Source organism: Cygnus atratus, chromosome 8 (assembly GCF_013377495.2).
Source record: "Cygnus atratus isolate AKBS03 ecotype Queensland, Australia chromosome 8, CAtr_DNAZoo_HiC_assembly, whole genome shotgun sequence".
NCBI lineage: Eukaryota > Metazoa > Chordata > Aves > Anseriformes > Anatidae > Cygnus > Cygnus atratus.
Window position 1 is genome coordinate 29,108,081 of NC_066369.1, and position 21,094 is coordinate 29,129,174.

The window sequence follows — 21,094 nt, forward strand, 5'->3', positions numbered from 1 at the left end:
GCTGTGCTTGGGTACAGTGTGCAGGTCTGCAGTGTCAGCTCAGCATTCCTCATTGCCTCCTCTCCGTGTGTGAAGGAGAAAGCTCAGGTTTGGAGAGAGAGGTGGGGGGGAAAAAAAAAAAAAAAAAAACCACCTGGGCATTACCACTTGCATGAAAAAAGATGCTTTTAAGTTCTTAGGGGGGTGACTGAATTCCCAGAAGAGATGCAGGGAAAAAAAAAAAAGCTTCCTCTGGGAACACGTGCACACACACAAGTGCTCTGGGAAAAATTGGTGCTGAGAAAATGAACAGGAAAAGATTGCTCTGTCCTTGCTTCCTCAGCAGGCGCCGGGGAGCTGGAGGTACGTTTTGGTGGTGCTGCGCTGTGCCCTGGCTCCCTGCCAGGCATCCTGGTCCTGCTGCCCCGAGCTGCGGCTCCTTGTGCCTGGGGCCTCGCTGGGCACAGCCCTTCTGAGCCGATGTACGACTGGCGTTAACCCTCAGCCAGTCCTGGGACACTTTCGCCGGGCGTGTGGTGGTTTTAAATAACGATAACTTGCCACCAGTGTTTTCCAGGGGCCCTTCTGTCCATTGGACTGAGTGCAGCAGGCTCAGTTGTGCGTCCTGCTGGAGCTCCCCCCTCCACCCCGTGCGTGCCAGCCCCTTTACAACGCAGAGCAGGTAAAGGGGGATGAGTTAGCATGTTCTAGGAGGCAGGACCCACAACTTCTGTAGCTACAGATGCAGATTTTATAGAGAGAAGTCGGAAGCAGAGGGCACTGCCTGTGCTCTGTGTGGGTGTCACACCATTAATTACTGTGGTGTGCCAGAACCCAGCCACAGGCTTTTGTAGTTTTCCTGCTGGCTCACTCATGTTGTTAGGGTCATTCATATTCATCAGGCCTGCGTGAATTGCCTTCACTGTTCGTGTGCCAACCTCTCTGCTAACGGAGAGCAGTGCTGCGGTGGTGCGTGTGGGCACTGCGCAGCTCAGCGCCGCTCTGTGCGGCCACCTCTACCCGGGTGTCCCCATCCCCCAGAGCGCTGGCATGACTGGTGGCTACAGACAGTGCTGGGAAGTGCCTGAGCTGCTTTTTGCTTTGCAAAATGCTTTATGGCAAAAATGTTTCAGGAAGGATTTATTGATGCACAAGAGAGATGTTAGTTTTTTTTTGTTTACAAATTATTTGCCAAAGATAAAGCAAAAAATGTTACCAGTTGCTACCTGTATTAATGTTGTAAAACAAGGGCTAACAGTGAGAACATGGCAAGAAAATTAGGAATACTTTAGAGAATGCAAAGGTGAACTCTGGCCATCCATCATAAAATTAAGAAATCCCTTAGTCCCTTGTTCATTGCAGTGCTGTGCTGCAAGCCCAAAAAGTGCCTTGGCAGATCCTGTACTAACTGCCTTTCTGATCTGATACAGACTGCAAGGTCTGTTTGTAAAAAGAAATTATTTTGCTATTGCTTTAAAAGGAAAAAACGGCCTCTCCCTGCAAGCAGGAGGTTGGTACCTCGCAGCCAAGATGTTCTCTCTACAAGAACAGTGGCCACGGCTTCCCTACCGCGGCACGGCGCAGATCTTGTAGGGATGGGGTGCCAGCGTTATGCCCAACTTGAACTGGAGGCTGAGGGTGGTGTCCGGCGGAGCCTGGATGGTGAATTTCTGGAGCAGCGTTGTGAAGAAGAGGAAGAGCTCGGTGCGCGCCAGCAGCTCGCCCAGGCAGGCACGCTTCCCTGCGGAGACAGCCACCCACCGCGCCTTCAGCCTTTGCTGGCTGCCGCGTTGGTTTCTCTGCGAAAAAGCCTTGGCACCCGCCCCCTGCAGGAGCATCACCCAGCCCACACCGCCTTGCCCACGTCACGCTTCAAAGACCAGTTTTGCACCCAAACTGAGCTTCCCAAGGTGTTACAGCACGGGCTGCCCCCAGCCTGGGTGACTTGCTGTCTCCATCGTGCAGCTGGAAGACCCAGTCCAGTGATTCAGTACAGAAGCACCCAAATCCAGCAAATCTTACCTAAAGAAAATGGCATAAAAGCCTCCCTTTTCTGGAACTGACCATCCTTCAGGAAATGCTCAGGGTTAAAAGTGTTTGGGGTTTCCCACTCCTCCTTGTCGAACATCACAGAGGTTAAATTTGGGATCATAATAGTGCCCTGAGGTGAGAAAAGAAAACCACTTTGCACCTTCCCTGCCACTGCCAACAGGAGGTGGATTTTTATCCTCCTTTCTTGCCATGAAGAGCATTCGTAGTCAAAGCTGGTGCGAGTATTTGTTAACTCCCAACACGTGGCTGGTTTTTCCTACTATGCTGGAGGTGTGGTGATTATATACCCACAATTTGCTGTCATCAGCAGTATTTTTATTTGCTGCAACCACAGGCCAAAGTTCATCCAAACCACAGCTGTGTGATAAGGGATCCGTGCCTGAGTGGTGCGCGCAGGGGCCTTGCCCCACAGCGTTCAGCCTGGGTGTGCACGATTCACCGCTCTCGAGAATGGTGTTTGGACAGAAAAATCCCCCACGTGATCGCTAGGAGTGAGCTCTGGAAGGGGCAGGGATGCTGCGGGTTGGTCCCTCCTGCGTGCGGGTGAGTGACCCGGCCCCTGAAACATGCCTGGGAAGCGGAGTCTCCTCCTTGCACCTTGGTGCTCAGAAGTGGGGTTACCTTGGGCACACAGAAGCCGGCCACGACCGTGTCCTTCACTGTCAGTCTGGGCACGTTGAAAGGGATGATGTTGCTTTTCCTCTGCACTTCGTGGATGACAGCGTTGGTGTACGGCATCTTGTTCCTGTCCTCCAGGGCTGGCTGCCGCGACTGCCCGATGACTGCATCGATCTCGGCCTGCACACGGGCTGTTTGGAAAGAGCAAGGGTCAGCCAAGGTGTAGCAAAAACATAAAAAACCCCGGGGACAATGCAGGGTGTTTGCCGTGAGGGTCCCCGAAGGACCAGCCCAGGTCAGTCATGGAGCACCAGGGGACTCCTGAAAAAAAAAACTGTTTGTACCTTGTTTGTGTGAGTGCAGGGGGATTCCTGTTTTTTCTCTCAAAGAGAGTCTCCTACAGAGCTTTGAGAGCTAAAACAAGCAAATGTACTGCCCCGTTGCTAACTGTACCTTGAATTTCGGGATACATGGCCATATAGAGCAGAGCCCAGCGGAGAGTAGTGGAGGTGGTCTCAGTCCCGGCAAACAGCAGGTCGAGTGTGCACGCCACCAGATTTTCCTGATGCAAATTGCTGCCGTTGGGCTTCACAGAAAGGTGTGTTAGTGCTGCACGAACAGCGAGGACTTCCCCGTCCTGCCTGCGCCACGTCAGCCCCAAGCCCCCTGTAGCCCCATCCCACCGATGGGTGCCCCAAACTCAGTGTCCATCCTAAGCACATCAATGGCAACCCCGGCAGCTCAGGTGGAGAATTTGGGCTTGTTTCTTGTCCCTCCTGACTTCTAATCCCCACTGCAGAAGGGTTTGCTCTGCTTGCTGACCTTGGCCATCTCCTCCAGGTAGCTGTCGATGAAGTCCCGGCTCTCTGAGGGGTTCCAGTCCTCTTTGTGTTTGTTGATCTTCTCAATCACAAAACTTTTCATCAGCTTCCAGTTTCTAAAAATGTTTTGGTGGGATCCAGGCAGGTACTTTACTATTGTGGGGAAAAAGTTGTACAGCTTTGGACACAAAAGAAAAAAAAGCAAATTGAATAAAGGGCTGAAAAAGCAGTTCTGTTACCAAAACTTGAGAAGCTTGCACTGACACACTTGCTACATTGCTGGAGTAGATGGAAATAACTTAGCTCCAGGAAAGCATTACAAAAAATTGGTGTGTCTGTTGTGAGAGTGACTAGTGCATTACTTGGAGTCACAGCGGGGAGGCTGGCCGCCAGTCGGCAGGGAAGGTGATGCTGGGTGACAGAGATCAAGGTGAGCATTGCACTGTTTGAAAATCAGGCAGGAAGAAATGACAGGTGAATCTACACGGTGCAATGGAATGGGGAATGACAATGAATTGGCACCCTTTGTGTTTCTCTGTCCCATAACCTCTCGCAGAAACCTGCCCAAACCCTCTGCTGTATCCAGCTCCTTCCCAAAGCATGTGAAAATTAGCTGGGGGTAGCTCGGCTCTGTCATCTGTGGGGCCTGCAGCTTCACCAGGATGCCTCCAGGGAGCGAGAGGGGCCACAGAGCTGTAGGAACCACCACGGAAGACCTCCTGGTCCCAGAGCAAAGAAGAACATCTGGACTTGGCCTACCCTCTACGTTCAGTGATGAAAAGGCTGTAAGTTTTGAGGTTGACTCCAGAGAAGCAACCATGGCCTTGCAAAACTGCAAGCTGTCTGTGCTGGTGGCAGGAGGGCTGTACCTGGCTCATAATGGTCCCATGGAGTCTAACGGTGTCTTCCATCAGCTGCAGCAATTTTTGGAATTTCTCATCGTGGTACTCAAACCGATTGCCAAAGATGATGGAGCAGATGACATTTGAAACAGCATTATTGATTTTAAAGTGAGGGTTGAAGGGATTCCCTGGAGAAGGAAAAGGGAACGTTCAATTCTCTTCCAGTCTCCACAGAAAAGGAGGAAAAGGAAACACAGTCATCAGGGGTAAAATATTCCACGAGTAGAAGTGAAGTGAGTGGCCCCTGCTGGGCACCCTACTGGAGATTGGAGATGTTTGTTTGGAAAGGAAGGTTGGAAATGCCTGCAGAAGAGCAAATGCCATTTGGATGAATTGGAGACATTGGTGCTTACAGGCACACGAGATTTTTTAGATATTGCAACGGAACAGTAAGCCAAAGGTGGGCTTTGGGCACTACCTCGCTGCAGTCATCAGTTAATTGGAGGGCAAAACACTCCTGGAACGAAGCTGGGATGCTGGCCGGGCGCTGGCATTGGGTGTGAGAGGAGGTATTTTCAGCAGGCATTAGCATGCAGTGAGTCATGGGGGAAATTATAACGGGCCAGACTGGTTTCTGTGGGACGTGGTCCTCACCCTGCTCCTCCCTGAACACGTCGGCGAGGAATCTGCACTCCTCCTGTATCCGCTCCTCCAGCCTCCTCTTCCCCAGGCCAAAGTTTCGGAAGGTGGTCAAGGTGAACCTCCTCTGATGCTTCCACAGCTGCCCGTTGGAGGAGATCAGCCCTGGCAGATACATCCCACTGTGAGCGAAGGCAGGTGCCCTCCCCAGGGGGAAGAAGTGTGAGGGCTCTGCCTTTCCCAAGGAGGAGCAGGACCTCTGCCCCTTCCTCCTGGGCTTCACCCGTGCCAATGGCTGTGCTTGGCATGAGTGCCAAACCACGGTGCTGCCCCCCAGCCTCCTTCCTGGGCATGTCTGCAGGGTCAGCGCTGTGACTAGGGTCAGACGTGTCCCCAGTGGTAACTCACCCAATCTGCTGAAGATCTCTGCGTCAATAGGCACTTCAGGGCGATCCAAGAAGTTGTCTCCCTGGGTTACAAGGACTTCCTTGACCAGCTGCAGCCCACTTACGATCACAGACCTCTGTCTGCCAATTTCCATGCTGAAGATGTTCCCATATTTGTCGATAAGCTGGGAAAAGGGTAAATAAGTAAAAGGGGATTCATTCACAAAGAATTTGTCTGTTGGGACAGGGACAGCCCTGGTGTCCTGCACCCCCAGGGAAGGACAGGCAGATTTGCAATGCAAATAGGGGAAGCTAAGCTTGGGAGAGGAGAGGGGATGGTTGCACAAGCGTTGGCTTGATTGCATGTGATCTCTCTTTTCCTCACTTCCTGAATCAGTGCTCAGGAGTTGGTGTACATTTAAAATAAACCAAGTAAAACTCTCCAGGTTGCATTTTCCAGGCCTTGCAAGCCTCACCTGAGTTAAACAACTCTTGTTTAACGCCCTCCCCAAAGCCCTTCTGCTCCTATCAGATGCAACTGCAGCCACAGTTGGACCTGTGGCATTGTGCCATGCCCTTTGCCCGTTGTCTCGCTCCTTATACCTGGGCAAACTTCATCCATGTCGCTGCCGATCACGAGCCAAGCTCCTGCCCCCTCTGGGTGAGCCCTCCGAGTCCTCGTGGGCTGTGGGGCTTGGTTGGGTTGGGTTGGGTTAGGTTGACCCCCTTGCAATGCTGTGAACCCCCCCTTACCTTCTGCATTGTGGCTTGAGGGTCTCTGAGGTTCAGAAATTGCATGTTTCCCATGAAGGGGAAGGAAAAGGGGCTCGGGGGGAAATCCTTGGGCTTTCTCCTCTTCATGTAGTCAGCGACGAGCAGGAAGACGAAGAGGAAGATGAAGAGCATCTGGAAGGAGATGCTATCCCAGAGGAGGCGCAGCATGGGTGGCGGTGAGGCTCGGCACGTGGCAGGGCAGGGAAGGTGTGCGGGTGCAGCGGGGGGCACGCAGAGCCGTGCAGTGAGGCTGGGGCTGGCCTGGCCTCCAGGCAGCCTTCGGACTCCTGCTCCCTCGGGTTTCGTGAGGCCTATTTGATTAAATCCCTTCCTGAGCCAACTCACACATCAACTCTGATCCCATTAAAAATAACCCACAAAACAGCAATTCCCGTTCCCCTCTCTCCTCCCACCTCCCCACTGCTGCCTCACAAAACCCCAGCGATCAGCCTCCTCCTGCAGAGCACAGAAACGAACCTTGCAGGGCAGGGATTAAACCCTCACGGCACCACCGCCGTGCCCTCACCGTGATGGTCCCGGCCCCTGCCCAAGCACCTCTCGCTGTCCTCGCTCGCGGCGACTGCCTCTCGGGTACTCACAGCCCCAGAGCGAGCCGGGTTCAGCTGGGATGTACGAGATAAGGTTGCACAAACCCTTGACAAGCTCTCTGACTCACGGGGCGAGGGTTCGTCTCTGCGGGGTGGTGAGGGCAGGACGTAAATACGTCTGGACTCTGAAGCGGCTCCTAGGAATGGTCATGTCCTGCCCCGGCGGTGACACTGGCCCTGCTCCCAGCCCGCAGACTTCCCTTCCCCCTGCTTTTGCTAATGAGGCCGGGTCCCGCTGCCATCTGCCATCTGGGTGTCTGACCACGCGCACACCACACTTCATTTTCCAATATGTGTTGTATGTTAGGGTGGAGGAGCCGGCTCTGGCTGCTTCGCTCCGGGGACGTCCGGAGCCGACGGCAACACGGAGGTGGCCAAGTGCCGCTGGGGCTGCTCCATGTGCAAGGGGGCGAAGCTGCTGCGTGACCTGCACGCCTGAGGAACTTGGAAAAGCTGAATCGCTGCTTTGCCATGGAGCTTAAAGGGGAAAGGGCCCGTTTTAGAGGAGAACCTCTCTTTAGCTCTGGCTTTCAAGCACACTTAGGCATCTGCATGCAGAGATGCATGCATTCCCCTTCACTCACATGAGATGTTCCACTCAAAATAAACAAGTTCATGCCTCCTGCCTTTATTGCATGGGGTCTTTACAAACTCCCCCCCCTTTGATTTTTATTCCCCCCCCCTTTTTTTTTTTGCCACTGAATTGTGGGGAAAAAAAAAAGGAAGAAAAAAAAAAAAGGAACCGTGCAACCATTTATTCTCTCCCACGAAACAGTGTGAGTAGAGAAGGAGGCACTAAAGTAACACGGAAAGGCAGGTTTAAAGTGGAAGAGATCAACATTTGTTTGCTAAGCCAGTTCAAACAAAACGAGCTGTCCCCACACACCAGAGGTCAGACCTGCACCGGCGTGGATAAAAATGGAGAGAAACCAGTGTCCAGTCCTGAGTGGCTCTGAAAACTCCTTCTGTGGAAAAAGCCCACAGATCCTTTATTTTTCCTCTATTAGAAAAAAAGAAAAAAAGAAAAAAGAAGAAGGCACCTGAGGCACCTGTAACTGTGAAACATTAATTAAAACCAGTAAGATTAAAGCAACCGGTTAGAGTCCAGCTGCGAGAGTGGCGGGAGGCGCGCAGGGCTGAGCAGAGGACTCTCCCATGTGGCCCAGATCTGCCACTGCACAGCGAGGGCTCCGCAGTCCAGGGGAAAGGAAACGCGAATTAATCCAGCTTTTCTGTGAGCTAGCTGGTGTCCTGCAAGTGTGCACACAGAAAAGTCACTTACGAAAAGTCGGAGGGAAAAAAAAGAGTGAAAAAGGTCTTTGCTGTGACTATATTGCAAACTAAAGCGCATAGGAGACAGCTTGGGATTTTTAAGTATTAAAGTCTGGTTGCAGAACTGGAAAATTTCCGCACCAGTCGCATACTCAGTGGGCTCTTTTCCAGGGAGATCCCAGTGTGGGCAGAAGCAGGGTCTCTGTCATGGCCCTGTGCCCCCCAGGGCCACCTGCTGAGCCCGGGGCTGTGGAAAGGTCTCTGGGCATGGCCCCAGGCCTTTTCTTTCATGTCATGTGTTTTACGAGCACAGAGTTCTTGGGTGTGAGAAAAAAAAAAAAAAAAAAACACAATAATTTTCTTCAAACAGGATTTTGTGTGAAGCTATTTTATTCGCGATTGCAATGGTGGGCATCCTGCCAATTAGAAGCGCATTATAGTAAACAAATCATAACCTTTTATTGCCTACTACCTGATGCCTGATCACCTCCCGTGTTTCCTCATTGGCAGAGTACTACAGGTTCACAAGCTACTCGACGCTCCTCTATACCATATATGTACAATTTTTTTTGATCAACCCTTTAATTTCTCCTTTCTCCTTTTCTATTTTTTTTTTCTTCTCCTCCTTTCTTATGTTTTGAGAACTTGTGATCTTTGTTTTTTTTTACTGTTCCCACACAGCTCATCCTGTTTTTCTCAGTCTTCTACCTTATTTTGGAACATTGAGGCCTTCTACTGTCTACTTATCTACTTAGCATTTCTCTTTGTTATGACTACACAACTATCTCTGAACACAGAAAGTTAGTTTTCTGCTGCAAAAACACACTCTACTTCAAAAACATGTTCTACCACAACAACACAACTTAGTTTCTCACATGGGATAAGCCTTTCCTGCTTGTACAATTTCAATATCGTATTTCTGGAGACCTGCTAGAGACGCAGCTCCTTGTGCCATCCTGCCTGGGCTGGCCTATGGTAGGAGCTGCTACTACTACCACCTGGTAACCTCCTTAAAATTTCCACATATATGGGAATAAAAAATGGATGTTTCCGCCGCAAGAATGTCTGCTTAGATATGGGCTTTCCATAGGAAAAGCAAGCAGTGGGGTGTTGTGAGGAATGTGCACCGCCCCAGGCCTGAGGCCTCCTGAGGCTCAGGATTTGCTGTGGCAACCTGGGTGTCCATAATGGTGCTGGGCATGAACCCAGAACTTCCTGGGAGCTGCTAAGGGTGGAAATGAAATCATAAGGCTTTAGAGTTCATGTATTTTGTCAAACTGATAGAGGGGAGGGGGCAGGAGACAAAGGGAAGTGTCCCAAGGGCTGTCCTCATTGCAGTGTGCCGTGTGGCCCTCCTGCCCTCCCTACCACTGCCCGCAGGTAAAGCAAGGCTGCTGGGTGCTAGAGGTCTGTGACCCGCCATTGCAGCCCAAAATCTGAGGGGGTGGTTGGGAAATGGGGCATTTTCCAGTGCGTGAGGGGCCGAAGCAGCAGGGAGGGGGCTCAGGAGCATCAGGAGCGAGGCAGAGCGCGGAGCTGGAAGGGTTTTGGGCAGCGCGTCAGGCTGAGCGTGAAGGCAAAGCTCAGCTTGGCACAGGCCGGCACCTGGAAGGTGAACTTCTGCAGCAGGGCGGTGAAGAAGATGAAGAGCTCGGTCCTGGCCAGCTGCTCCCCCGGACAAGCCCGCTTGCCTGGAAAAGGAGCAAAAAATCTGCTCTGAGTCTGGAGCAAGGTTTAAGCATCGTCCTCGATAGCTGCTCCAGCAGCAGGGGGGAGTTGCATTGTTCAAGGAGATGGGGGCTTGCTGGGGCTGTGGAGCCGGTGGGACATGAGGGAGGGCGATGTCTGGGGTCCGAAGGGCCTGGTTTGGGGTCTCCATTGCCTCCTGGCTCCTCTCGCCTGTGTTGGATTGCACGGGCTGCAGGAGCTTTTCTTCCTAGCAAGGTTAGGTGGCAATGTTCACCCACACATCGTACAGAAACCATCCCCAGAAGTTTCCTGCTCTGCAGACAGCAGTGGCTGTTCAGATGGGTGAAGAGGGGAGACTCGTCCAAAAAAAAATAATAAAAAAAAGAAGAGCCCATTTACACAGTTCTTGCAGGAGGAAAAAGCCTTATTTTTCATCCTGCAATAACAGAATTGATTTCCCTTCGGCTCAGAGCAGTCAGTATTAATTGCCAGGGGATTTTCACTGTGGGAAATTCCAGGCATGGGCTGCTATTAGAGGCAGAAAGCTGGACACGGAGCAGTTCCCCCTGCTCTAATGGGGGGTAAAAAGAAAGCATTGCAAACAGCAAACCCATCTCCCCATCCATCTTCCTACCTGCAGAAAAGGGCAGGAAAGCCTCCCGCCTCCTGTGCTGGCCGTTCTCCAGGAAATGTTCAGGATTAAAGGTGTCTGGGGTCTCCCACACATTTTTGTCAAACATTATCGAAGTCAGGCTGGTCATCACCATGGTGCCCTGCAAGAGGTGGAGGAAAGAGGAGTTTGCATGGAGAAGAAGAGCCGATGTGCTGTCAGACTAGTTTATTATTAGCTCTGCTCTACACACAAAGTAAACTACTAAGCACAACGTGTTTTTCCTAACCAACGTGGTTGAAGAAGGGTGAAAGTCTGCAGGATTGTTCACTTCTATGTGCCACTATCACCATGGTGTTGATCTGTACCTTGTGCTGCTGTCACTGGTGATGTTAACATAAACCAACCTTAAACCAATAAAATCATGTTCCCAGAGGAACTGGAAGCAACTTAACCAAATAATTTTTTTATCGATCCTTTTCACTGTGCTTTTTATTAAAACTGTGTCTGGTTTACCTTCGCATCCTCTATCAGAGAAAGAAAAATATTCCAATCAATGTGCAGCAAAATGCCCAGATTTTTCATTTTTAATTTACCAAGAAGCAACCAATCATGTCCATGGAAGAGACCCAATCTATCCAAATCTCATATTTGCTTTCATAATGCCAGAACAACGTATACACGTCAATAAGTATTACTTGGCTTTTATCGAGTGCTACTTTTAATAGATTATTTTTAATACTCTGTGGAATTAACAAATCCAAGCTGCTTGCTTTACTATGTTTCTTGGGCCTCTGCTCATGTAATTCATGGAAGGCATCTTGTATGAAACGAAACCTTGTAAAACTGAAAATTATGACCAACACAAGAGGATCTTACAATTCTTTGTAAGGAGGCGAGACCCATAACAGCCCTACAGCGTCCATCAGGACAGCTCCTATTTTCTATAGAGCTGAGATATCTCCATTAGATCCTGCAGGCTGGTGCCTCCAGGTGAGATTTGGGGCTGGGGCCGTGAAGACCCCCCTGCTGGCAGGGCGAGGAGGGGGCTGCTGTCCTGGGCATACTTTGGGCAGGTGGAAGCCAGCCAGGGTGGTGTCGCTGGTGGACATCCTGGGCACCCCCAGCGGCACGATGTTGCCCATCCGCAGCACTTCGCTCAGCACCGCACTGGTGTAGGGCATGTGCTCCTTGTCCTCCATGGTGGGCTGGCGCCACTGGCCGATCACGGCGTCAATTTCGAGCTGCACTTTCTCTACAGAAACCAAACAAACAAACAAACAACAAAAAAAAAAAGATCTATGCTCAAAAAGTTCCCAATAAGAAAGCTGGACCATAGGCCTGTCCAACATGGTGAACCTGGAAACAACTCCATTTTCTGTTTCAATTATCTGTTTTGGGGCTGTATAGTGGAGGACCCATTGGTGGCCCTACCCTGAATGTGGGGGTACGCAGCCATGTAGAGCAGAGCCCAGCGGATGGCAGTCGCCGTCGTCTCCGTCCCGGTCAGGAAGAGGTCCAGGGTGGAGCAGAGCAGGTTTTCCTCATGGAAATAAGAACTTGTGTCACCCTTAAACTTGGGTAAAAAGAAAAGAGTGGAAGTGCTTAGTAGAAAGGGGGTACTTTCAAAACCCAAATCCAAAGCCATCTGTCTGTAACTCAAATCTTTTATTATCCACCATGCTTGGACTTGGAAATTTTGGTCCCTTTCTTTCATTAAAGTGTGAGGTTTCCCCCAAAGCCTGCTTCAAAGTCTGCTGTATAGGAACTTTTAAAAGCAGGTAACATTTCTAAATGTGAAGTTTCACCACAACAAGCACCGTCCTGCGAGTTCTCACAGAAACCTAAACACATTCCCTGAGAAACCTCCTACACTGTGTGACAGAATGAAAAATGGAAGAAGACAAGTGTAAATACTTCCAAATGAAAAATAAAAATAAAGAAGTCTGTGCATTTTCAAAATGATCAGACTCCTGCTGCTGCTCAAGTTGGATGTGAATGATGTAGGGAGGAGAAGGCCCCTCTAACAAAACTGTCTTGAGTCTTGTCTGCTCGTTTTGGGGGTTAACCTTTAGGTGGCTTTAGATATTTCCTTCTCACCTTCTCTATTTCCTTCAGGTAACAGTGAATGTAGTCGCCTGACTCAGACTGGTCCAACTCCTCCTTGTGTTTCGCGATCACACCCTTCACAAAATGCTGAAGTTTCTCCCAGTGCCTGAAGATTTTCTGGAAGGGCCCTGGTAGCCATCTCATTATCAAAGGAAAAGCATTATACAGCTGGTGAGAAATCAGAGCAGAAGAGCACTTCTTGGGTTAAAAAGGAAAGCAGGGCTTGACAGTTGAGACAGTACTACAATTTATTAGCTCCGCTTGCTGTCAGAAAAAAAATCAGTTTTGCTACAAAGGTCAATATAGTTACACATGCAAATAAGTAGAAACAAGATAAGAATCAAGCAGATGTTTACTGCTGATAAAGTTCTCTGACACTGGGTGGCCGACGCTGTCACCTCTTGCGAAGGGCAGGTTGGAGGTGGCTGCTGGGGTCAGAAATGAGTGTCAGGGGGAGCAAGGACAGACCCAGCCTGTGGCCATGCAGGAGCTATGGCAGCCAGTCCCCAGAGCTGCCTACTTGCTTATAAACCGTGCCTCTGAGTTCTTCTGGTCATAAAATAAAAGTATTTGAGAGGCTGGCTGGGAAGGGGGAGGGGGGAGGTGGGAATTTTCACCAAGTGCTGTGAATATTTTCTCTTCTTTTGGTAGAAATATGGTGACTTTAAAGATTTTTCCGTTGCTTTTCTGTTCTGTCAGGTATAAGGCTGGCTTTACAGTCCCACAATCTTTTTTCTCCATGTGCCTCAATAATTTTAACTTGCTTGCCTGCATTCTTGATGGATTTAATGGATTAACCCAGCCTCATGTAAAACAATACCCGTGGTCATTTTCCTTATAGCACGACTTTTTTTACAGGGAAAAACAGATTGCTTCAGTACCTTAGAAACTTGTTTCCAAGCACTTACGTGGAGCTGAAGTTACAAAAGTGGCAGACTGGCTTTACCTGGCCCCAGAAACTTCCTATGAGCAGCAGTGTTTCTGCAAGCAAGTGCAGCAATTCCTGGAAGTTGTTGTCGTGGTAGTCGAACCGGTTCCCAAAAGTTATGGAACAGATAATGTTTGAAACAGCGCTGTTAATTTTGTAATGAGGGTCAAATGGTTGTCCTGGTGGGAACAAAATGAAAGCCGCGGAGCTTGCTTTTAACTCTCAGATAAAACATTCTGTACCCGACCTACAGATGTCAAGCTGGGGTGGGACCTCCCCTACCTCTCACCAGTGGTGGTGCTGAGGCTTTGCCCCGTGTCTTGGGCTCCCCAACACCCCATCACCCATCTGAAAGTTGGGCACTGTGTGCCATGGTGCCCTCTTCCTGAGGACATCCCTTCCATAGAGCCCAGGCTGCCGGTACACACAGGTGTTAGCACAGAGCTGCTGAAGCTGGGTCTGAAAGGTTTCCCAGGGAAAACAAGCAGGTATGTGTTTGTGTGATCCAATGTGTTTTTGGTGTCCGTCTTAAACATCAAGACAGCCTGGGCAGGGAGCTCAAGACGAATCACACTGCAGAAATGCCTTTGTGCTGGCCTTCGTGCACCATAAAGTAATGAAAAAGGAAAATCCAGAGATGGCTGCTATGGCCCATAGGCTCCTAAAAGAGTGATGTGTGGCCTGATGCTCATCACACCTGCTTTCTTAAGGAGGGCTATCGAGCAGAGGCCATCATCTCCTCAGGCACATTTAGGCAGCCCAGAGCTACTTGCCGTGATATGAGAGCCTAATATCAGTAACGAGTCCTGCACAGCCCTGAGCTGCTGTCGATATGGTGGGGAGCATCGCGTTGAAATGCAAGGCACCACACACAGGACTGCTGATCTCTCCACTCCGTGAGAAAGTAATTAAGCTGGGCTGGTGCTCAGATACTGGAGTGATGGACATGATCACTATTTGTCATTACTAATGGGAAGAAAGGCCCAAAACAGCAGCTTAATTAGTTTATTGATTAGGACCGTAAAGGACTATAATCAATTGGCAACATGAAGTATTTGGACTGTTCAGTGCAACAGCAATTAAAATGGAGCAAGTTCAGTATATAATTTCACAATTCCTATTTAGATCTTTCTTGTTTACTATATATAGCTCCATAGAATTAGCTAAACCCCATCTGCTTCTATTTAAAGCTGAAGTGCAGCATCACCCATGTACCAACATACAAATTATTCTTACTAATATCCCTCTGGCAGTTCTTAAAAGCTGGACCATAAAAGAGCAAGGCACACGCTTCATCTGTGCATGATACAAAAGGAAAGCCTGACTAAACAAGTTTTAAAATACTTTGCAAAACCAGGGACAGGCAGAGGTTAACAGAGCCTTTCAGTGTACGTGCTTGCTATCATGAGAGCTGCATTTATACCTTCGCAGGGTAGAGAAAAGGCTTTCTTAGCCACATAAACATGAAAACTTTAATAAACACCTAGCATATATTTGCTTAATATCAATAAGGAAGAAATAAAATTGAGGACCTGAGGTCTAAAAAAAGTTCTAAAAGGCACAGTGTGGAAGTGTAAGATAGAAATTTGTGCTATTGTAGAAACAGCCTGCATGTTAAGAGGAAGAGTTTTACTTCCTGGAGGAAGAGTTTTACGTCTCTCCCTTCATCTGGCAAAAGGCTAGGTGAAAGGTTTGGGCACGGTGCTGCATGTGGGCTGCCTACCTTTCTCTTCCTCGATTGCCTCCACAAGATACCGGCTCTCCTCTTGCACTTTTTCCTCAAAACTTACAGCAATGCTTTTCAGTGTTGCTGAAGCAAACTTTCTCTGCTGCCTCCATATATGCCCATTTGATGATATGAGCCCTGTGGGTGGAAAAAGCAAGCAAAGATTCTGTGTTGAGTACGGGTGATGGGATTCAGAAATGGCCATTGGTCTTATAAACCCCAGACCAAAGCAAACAAGAACTGCAGACATTGAGAAACCATAGCTTTGCCTGGGAATTAAAATTCAAGACTAATTGGCTTATGCTAAAGATCTAGCTTTATGGATTTGCTACTTTATCACTTTGCGTGGGAAAAAAGGTGTAAGCCAAAATACTGTAAGTACTATCACGCTGTTGGCAGAGCTGCAGGCAGGAGCTCCATACCCTGCCTCTGGAGCTACGTGCAGCCTGGGCAGAGAAAAGGAAGGGGAAAACTATTCAAGTGTGCCTGTCATTGGACAGCTTGCTTTTATGTGTTGTCTTTCATCCAGGTCAACACCTGACTTTGATCCCAGCATCATCCCTAAACCCCAGACAGATTCAAATATATACCTGTGAGGTTATTAGACCGACTTCAGCACTTGCCGTCTGTGCGCAAACTTTTATTGGCACAGTTATCGAGGGTTGAATTCAGCCTTCTTTCACTCTGATTGTTGTCATTGCAAATAGATGAAACGTTTGTGGCAAAATCTCGGAAGCTGTACTTACCAAAGCCTCTAAAAATTTCTTGGAGAAGTGGAATATTTGGCCGATCTGCAAATATTTCAGCCTGGTGGACAAGAGCTTCTCTTACCATCTGGTACCCGCTGACTACCACAAAAGTCAGACTTCCAAACTGCACGCTGAAAATGTTCCCGTAGCGAGCGGAAAGCTGAAAGAGAGAGAGTTCATCGCCCTCTGAGAGCAAGAAGATGGAGATTTTCAGAACTAACCTGGAGAGGGCCTGACATCTAACTTTGTATTTAGTCCCACTTGGAGCAATGGGTTGGACTTAAGAAAAATCCAAACTCAAGTCTTCCGCAGGTCCCACCCAACCTCAGCTATTCCATGAAGGCTGGAGATGGCACAGGAAGTGTTACTGAGCTGTATGCAGTGTGGGAGGGATGGTTTGCTCATATTCTTTGATAGGTATGAAATGGCTTTCACCTAGCTGTTATTAATTGTAACAAAGACTTTTTTTGCTTTGTGACTGATGGGCACCTGCTCCTTCCCTCCTCTTCACAAGAGGCAAAGGCACCCCCTGGGTGTCCAAGCCCAGGCTCTTGCTGCTGAGAGCAGGGCACAACACGTAGTCCTCTTCACCAACTTTGTCTGAAGTAGTGAGGTTTCTTGTTCCAGCTGTCACACTTAGAAAGTGGCTCCAACTGCTGATGCTTAGAAAACTTCCTCTAATTTTAAGCCTGAATGCATTTATAGCCAATTTATAGCCATTTTCCTTGCATGGACATTGCTAGCATTATTCTCTCCTCTGCAGTACTTAACTCCCTGATGTATAAGAGCAAAGGACAATTATGCCCTGTCTTGGGCTCTGCTTTGCCAAGGTCTCAGTCCATGTACTCCTTGGTGTGACTCTATAAGAGGGACACACATGGTCGCCCCGAACTGACATGGTGACTTACGAAATCTGCCTGAGGTCAAATGGTCAACTCTGTCATTGTATGTGCGTAAATTAATGCGATTAATTTTATTAGTAACAACTGTGCATTACTGACCCAATATCCTGAGCATACTGTCTCAGCCTTCCTCAAAGGTTCCCCTGGTGACAACTATGCTAGTGGGCTGTGAAAATCTGGGGTAGATAGGATGGTGTCAGTCTTTTAAGTAAAAGCGGGAGACAAAAAGTCACTAAAAGGATATTTGCGACCAGCATGTCAGAACCTTTTCTCCCACTTTTTCAGACAAGGTAAACAACATGCGTCATTGGCTTTGGTGGGAGTCAAAACTCTGGAAACCTTTCTAGAGCTCTCTCTGCCTCTTTCTGTGGTACAGAAGAAGCCATGGAGAAGATTAACTCTGGGCCTTAATGTTTATTTCAGATGTAATGGGGCAAACTGTTAGCCTCTGAGCAAAAAGAGCTTTGAGACGTGATCTTCATTGTCCAAACAATTTGTTTTTCACATGGCAATTGCCATCCCTCCCCCGGTCTGGCATGGCTTCTCCAAACCGTTCCTGGGCTCAGGCACAAAATGGCCGTGGTCCAACAGGAAGAAAGAGGAGGCTTTCATCTGGTACGAGTTTCTTTTCCATCAAACCTTCCAACTCCCATGGAAGAGGAGGTGGTGGTAAGGGTTAAAACCAAGAATGATTGCTATCATACACAGTTAATATACATCTTGTTCTTCAGGACCTACCTTTGCTTTGCAGGTTAGGTGACAAAAGTCACTGAGGAGGTAAAATATTATTAGTAGGAGAAACGTCCTTACCTTCTGCATCTCAAGATGGAGGGGTTGCCTTAAGTCCACAATGGTTCCCACAAAAGGAAAGAGCTGTGGCCCTGGAGGGAAATTCCTGGGACGTCTCTTTCTCACAAAGTCAATAATCAAAAGTAATGTGACAAGAATCACCAAGAGCATCCACCTGTTCAGCTTTTCCAACAGAGAAACCAAAACAGGCCAAAGCTGAAGCTCCATGCTTGCTGGTGAACTCACAATTTTTCATCCCAGGAAGGGATGATGTTGGTGTTAGACTTGCTGAAACAGGAGTAAGAAAGGACTAGAAAGAAAAATATCTAGGATGCCTATAGCTTACTGAGACAGGACTCACCATAGGCAAGCTGCTTTTGCATGTATGGCTAGTGCCAGACCACTTGCTAAGTAAGTTTAAACATTGGGACCTCCAAAAACAACCCCCAAAACTCAACTGTTTGCCAAACAAAAGCAATCTTTCAAACATTTAGCTTTACATCCATGTGAAGTCCCTGGTTTTCTTATAGAAGAAAATTCCTCCCTTCTGCCCTTAACAAAGAGCTCCTTTATACTGATACCCAACCAGGATTATAAGCATTACAAACATTCGAGGTTGTGAAAGCGGCTTACTTAGCTAATTACATATGGTGGGCGTTACATAATTTAAAAACTGTAAGGCATCTGAGGTGATGGACAGCCTGCAAGTTGCTGAGGTGCTGATCCTGTTAACTGCTAAGCACCATCTGTGAAGGGCTAGATGCCTTCAACGCCCTCCAAAGCCTTCTTGGCTTTGCTGGCGTCGGGTGAAGTTCAGGCAAGGGAAGAGCTGCAAGAGCCCAAGGCTCTGCCTGGCCACTTAGATGAGAGTTAAAGAGCTTAATTTCAGGAGTGAGAACATAGGCTCATGCGCTTGCCGGCTAAAGGAGAGATTGGAATTTATGTTTTTTTAATCTCCTGGGTTTCCGAAAATCTCCTCTGAGTAAAGCTTCGTGCTGTCCAGGAGAAGACTGCAATGGTCTGATGGTGACGTCTGTGTCCATGAATCAGCCTTGCCAGCTGCCCATATTTTCACAACATTTTTTAACCTTTTAAGAACTGTACTGTGCAAACAAACTAAATTTGAACTGTCAATGATGATTTTCAAAAAGACTTGCCCAGAAATTATGGTAAGAAGGTTAGCATGGTAAATTTTTATTGTGTTCAGCACTTTTCAGAAAGCTTTGACTTATAAGAGAAAAAAGAAGCAGATTTTGACAGGAAGTAATCTTTGGGCAAAAAAATGATATTTCTCTAGTCTTTTAACTCTTTTGAAAGCTTTACTGTCCATGTCTTCCACTGCCTTGGACTGTGGTGCCAGTGGAAGCACACGCAGCCTATATGACAGACCTGTGCCTTAGGTACTGTAGGATTCCTTCCCAAGGGTGATGCCTATTTGCAACCCAACAGTTCTTGGTTTGAAATGCTATTTACAGGTTTCTGGATGGTATTAGGCACAAAATGAGAAGCAGTACTGGGAGAAATATCCCACATCACTGGTCTACAAGGTGCATTTTACTCATCACTGTAGCACAGCTGTGAGGAGCAGTGGTTGGACATTCTTTGCTCGTCCCCATGCCAACACACCTGAAGTGCTCCTCCACCTGTCTGCATCGATGCACCTTCCTGGTGTGGCGAGCCGAGCCTCGGAGGCTAAATCAGGATAGTGGGCTCGTGCTCTTCATCCTGGCATCGGGGAGATGACTCGGTTGGTGGAGGTGTCAGCCTACAGCATGCTCAAAGGGACTGTGATGATAAGGCGTCAACTTCTGCTAGCCCAGTTTCACTCCTCTGTTCTTCGCTATGCCATATGATTTGTCAGCATGCACAGAGTGCAGATCCCTCTACCACTTGTGGCTGCTGTGAATTGGGCTACGTGCAAAGCCAAGGTGTTAATGTGTTCTTCTGGGTGGTGTTGTGGGGGTGGATGCATCGTGGTTGACAGGAGAAATGTTATTTTTAGCTGGAGGAGCACATTTTGCATGTACTCACATGTGTCTTGTCAGTCAGAAACCTCATGCCTATTACTTTGCCTTGAAGCTTCACATGTCCAAATGCATCTCTTCACAAAGTCCTTAACATGTTAGATTTACTAAAAATGAGGGAAGGGGATTCTGGTATTACCACGGCTTTCCTAACCTTGGTAGACAACACCAGCACGTTGCCAAACTGCATTGCAACGATGCTGTTTTGGGTCCCATTTTTTAATCAAATCAGCTCATGGTGATGTGCACATCCCCAAAGCACTCAGGAAGTGATAGCACTCTGGTGTATGGGCAATGCAGAAGTGCTGCACAAATCCGATTTTTGCAGTCTCTACAGAACCCTTCGCTGTAACATCTTGGTCACCTGGAAGATGAACTTGTGTCTCTGGTCCTCACCATGAGCACAAGAACATCAGTCTTCAGTGTACCTAATTGCCCAAATGCAAATTAATGTGAGATAAGGACGGTACCATGACACCTAATAGGGAGCAGACATAAATCCACCTTCCCCAGCTCCTCCTGGAATGCCTCTTCTGACCCCAGTACACAACTTTTTGGCCACCTCACCTGAGCTCGCAGACACGGGGTAGATAGATACACTGTGCCATATTGCATGGACACACACCCATCACTGCTTAAATATTAAGGCATCTTGAACAGCCAACAGACAGAAATTGGCCCATATGCTTTGTACCTTCTTCCCTGGCTAGATGTCTAACTGTGTGCAGAAGGTTTTGAAACACAAAGAGAAACATTCTGTTAAAAATGCAATTACCATTTGTTTTTCAAGATATAGTATCCCATTATTTTTTCCAGAGAAGTGAAATTCAATAAGGTTACAACAGAATGTAGTCCAACAGTTACCGTACTTTCAGAGCATTATTTAAGCTACAGAATTTCTTAATGATTAGAAACATATGTAGGAAAAATCACATGCAAAATGAGAGTGACTGGAGACAATTTTCCCCCCGAACACTTTTTTTTTTCAGTCAAGTAACAACTCTGCGGTTCCCCTTGCAGCCTGCAAGGCTTCGAGGAGGCTGGAGGTGTGAGATCCCCACCTGCCTGGGGAGCTGCATGCTCGGGTCATGTCAACCAACAGGCTCCAGCAAAGTCAAAGGAACCACGGCATATTTTGCTGCTCTTTCTTCCTCACATCAGAGCTGTAAGGGTTTTCACCACGAGCAAGCTGGTGAACAGCAGGGACCACCCCAATGTGCGTGCTAGGGCCACGTCCCAAAGGGCTTCGTGCATGCACAGCTGCCGTTTCTTGATCCAACCCAGGTGGGTCCTAACGGACCCAGGGGCAATGGCAGCTTTGGACACTCATTTCCTTCTAGAATTTGCATTATTGAATCTTGTGAAATCTACAGCAGATTTGTAATTGCAGAAATTGAAGAGCTGAGAGTCCCGGGGCACCTGTACCTCCCAGAGCAAGCTCTGGATGACATGCTTGAACCCAGTGCTTACGCAGGGGTAAAGCTCAAGTTCCTCACTTTGGGTGACTTCACTGGGACATAAGTGCTCCCATGGGAGCTCAGGGCTCAAATACCCCTGGTAGTCTGACTCCAAGCCCT

The 21,094-nt window shown here is 48.3% G+C and overlaps 2 protein-coding genes across 3 annotated transcripts; both read right to left on the minus strand.

Moving 5' to 3' along the window:
* Nucleotides 1–1,102: 1,102 nt before the first annotated feature.
* On the minus strand, nt 1,103–6,907 carry LOC118243378 (cytochrome P450 2J2-like). Of its 2 annotated transcripts, none has more exons than XM_035537386.2 (10): nt 6,638–6,907; nt 6,091–6,422; nt 5,360–5,522; nt 4,967–5,116; nt 4,340–4,500; nt 3,472–3,648; nt 3,103–3,235; nt 2,653–2,840; nt 2,002–2,140; nt 1,103–1,720 (listed from the first exon to the last, which is right to left on the minus strand). In XM_035537386.2, the coding sequence occupies exons 2-10, from the start codon at nt 6,277–6,279 to the stop codon at nt 1,545–1,547; spliced, it is 1,476 nt and encodes a 491-aa protein (XP_035393279.1). In that variant the 5' UTR covers nt 6,280–6,422; nt 6,638–6,907; the 3' UTR covers nt 1,103–1,544. The 2 variants fall into 2 exon arrangements, with proteins under 2 accessions (XP_035393279.1, XP_050568112.1); XM_050712155.1 differs by having other exon boundaries at nt 1,106–1,720; nt 6,589–6,907.
* A 2,363-nt stretch (nt 6,908–9,270) lies between these two features.
* Nucleotides 9,271–17,721, minus strand: LOC118243450 (cytochrome P450 2J2-like). Its single transcript, XM_035537475.1, has 9 exons — nt 17,515–17,721; nt 15,800–15,962; nt 15,051–15,191; nt 13,346–13,506; nt 12,391–12,567; nt 11,725–11,866; nt 11,358–11,545; nt 10,315–10,453; nt 9,271–9,682 (listed from the first exon to the last, which is right to left on the minus strand). Exons 1-9 carry the CDS (start codon nt 17,719–17,721, stop codon nt 9,504–9,506), a joined length of 1,497 nt encoding a protein of 498 aa, XP_035393368.1. The 3' UTR covers nt 9,271–9,503.
* Between the last annotated feature and the right edge of the window lie 3,373 nt (nt 17,722–21,094).

Excerpts from the sequence above, each read along its gene's own strand:
- LOC118243378 (XM_035537386.2), bottom strand. The coding sequence starts at position 6,279 with ATGCTGCGCCTCCTCTGGGATAGCATCTCCTTCCAGATGCTCTTCATC. Across the intron at positions 5,117-5,359 it reads AGAGATCTTCAGCAGATTGG|GGCTGATCTCCTCCAACGGG; the intron begins GTGAGTTACCAC and ends TGTATCTGCCAG. Across the intron at positions 2,841-3,102 it reads CATGTATCCCGAAATTCAAG|CCCGTGTGCAGGCCGAGATC; the intron begins GTACAGTTAGCA and ends CTTTCCAAACAG.
- LOC118243450 (XM_035537475.1), bottom strand. The coding sequence starts at position 17,721 with ATGGAGCTTCAGCTTTGGCCTGTTTTGGTTTCTCTGTTGGAAAAGCTG. Across the intron at positions 11,546-11,724 it reads TGCGTACCCCCACATTCAGG|AGAAAGTGCAGCTCGAAATT; the intron begins GTAGGGCCACCA and ends TGGTTTCTGTAG. Across the intron at positions 10,454-11,357 it reads CTGGCTTCCACCTGCCCAAA|GGCACCATGGTGATGACCAG; the intron begins GTATGCCCAGGA and ends CACCTCTTGCAG.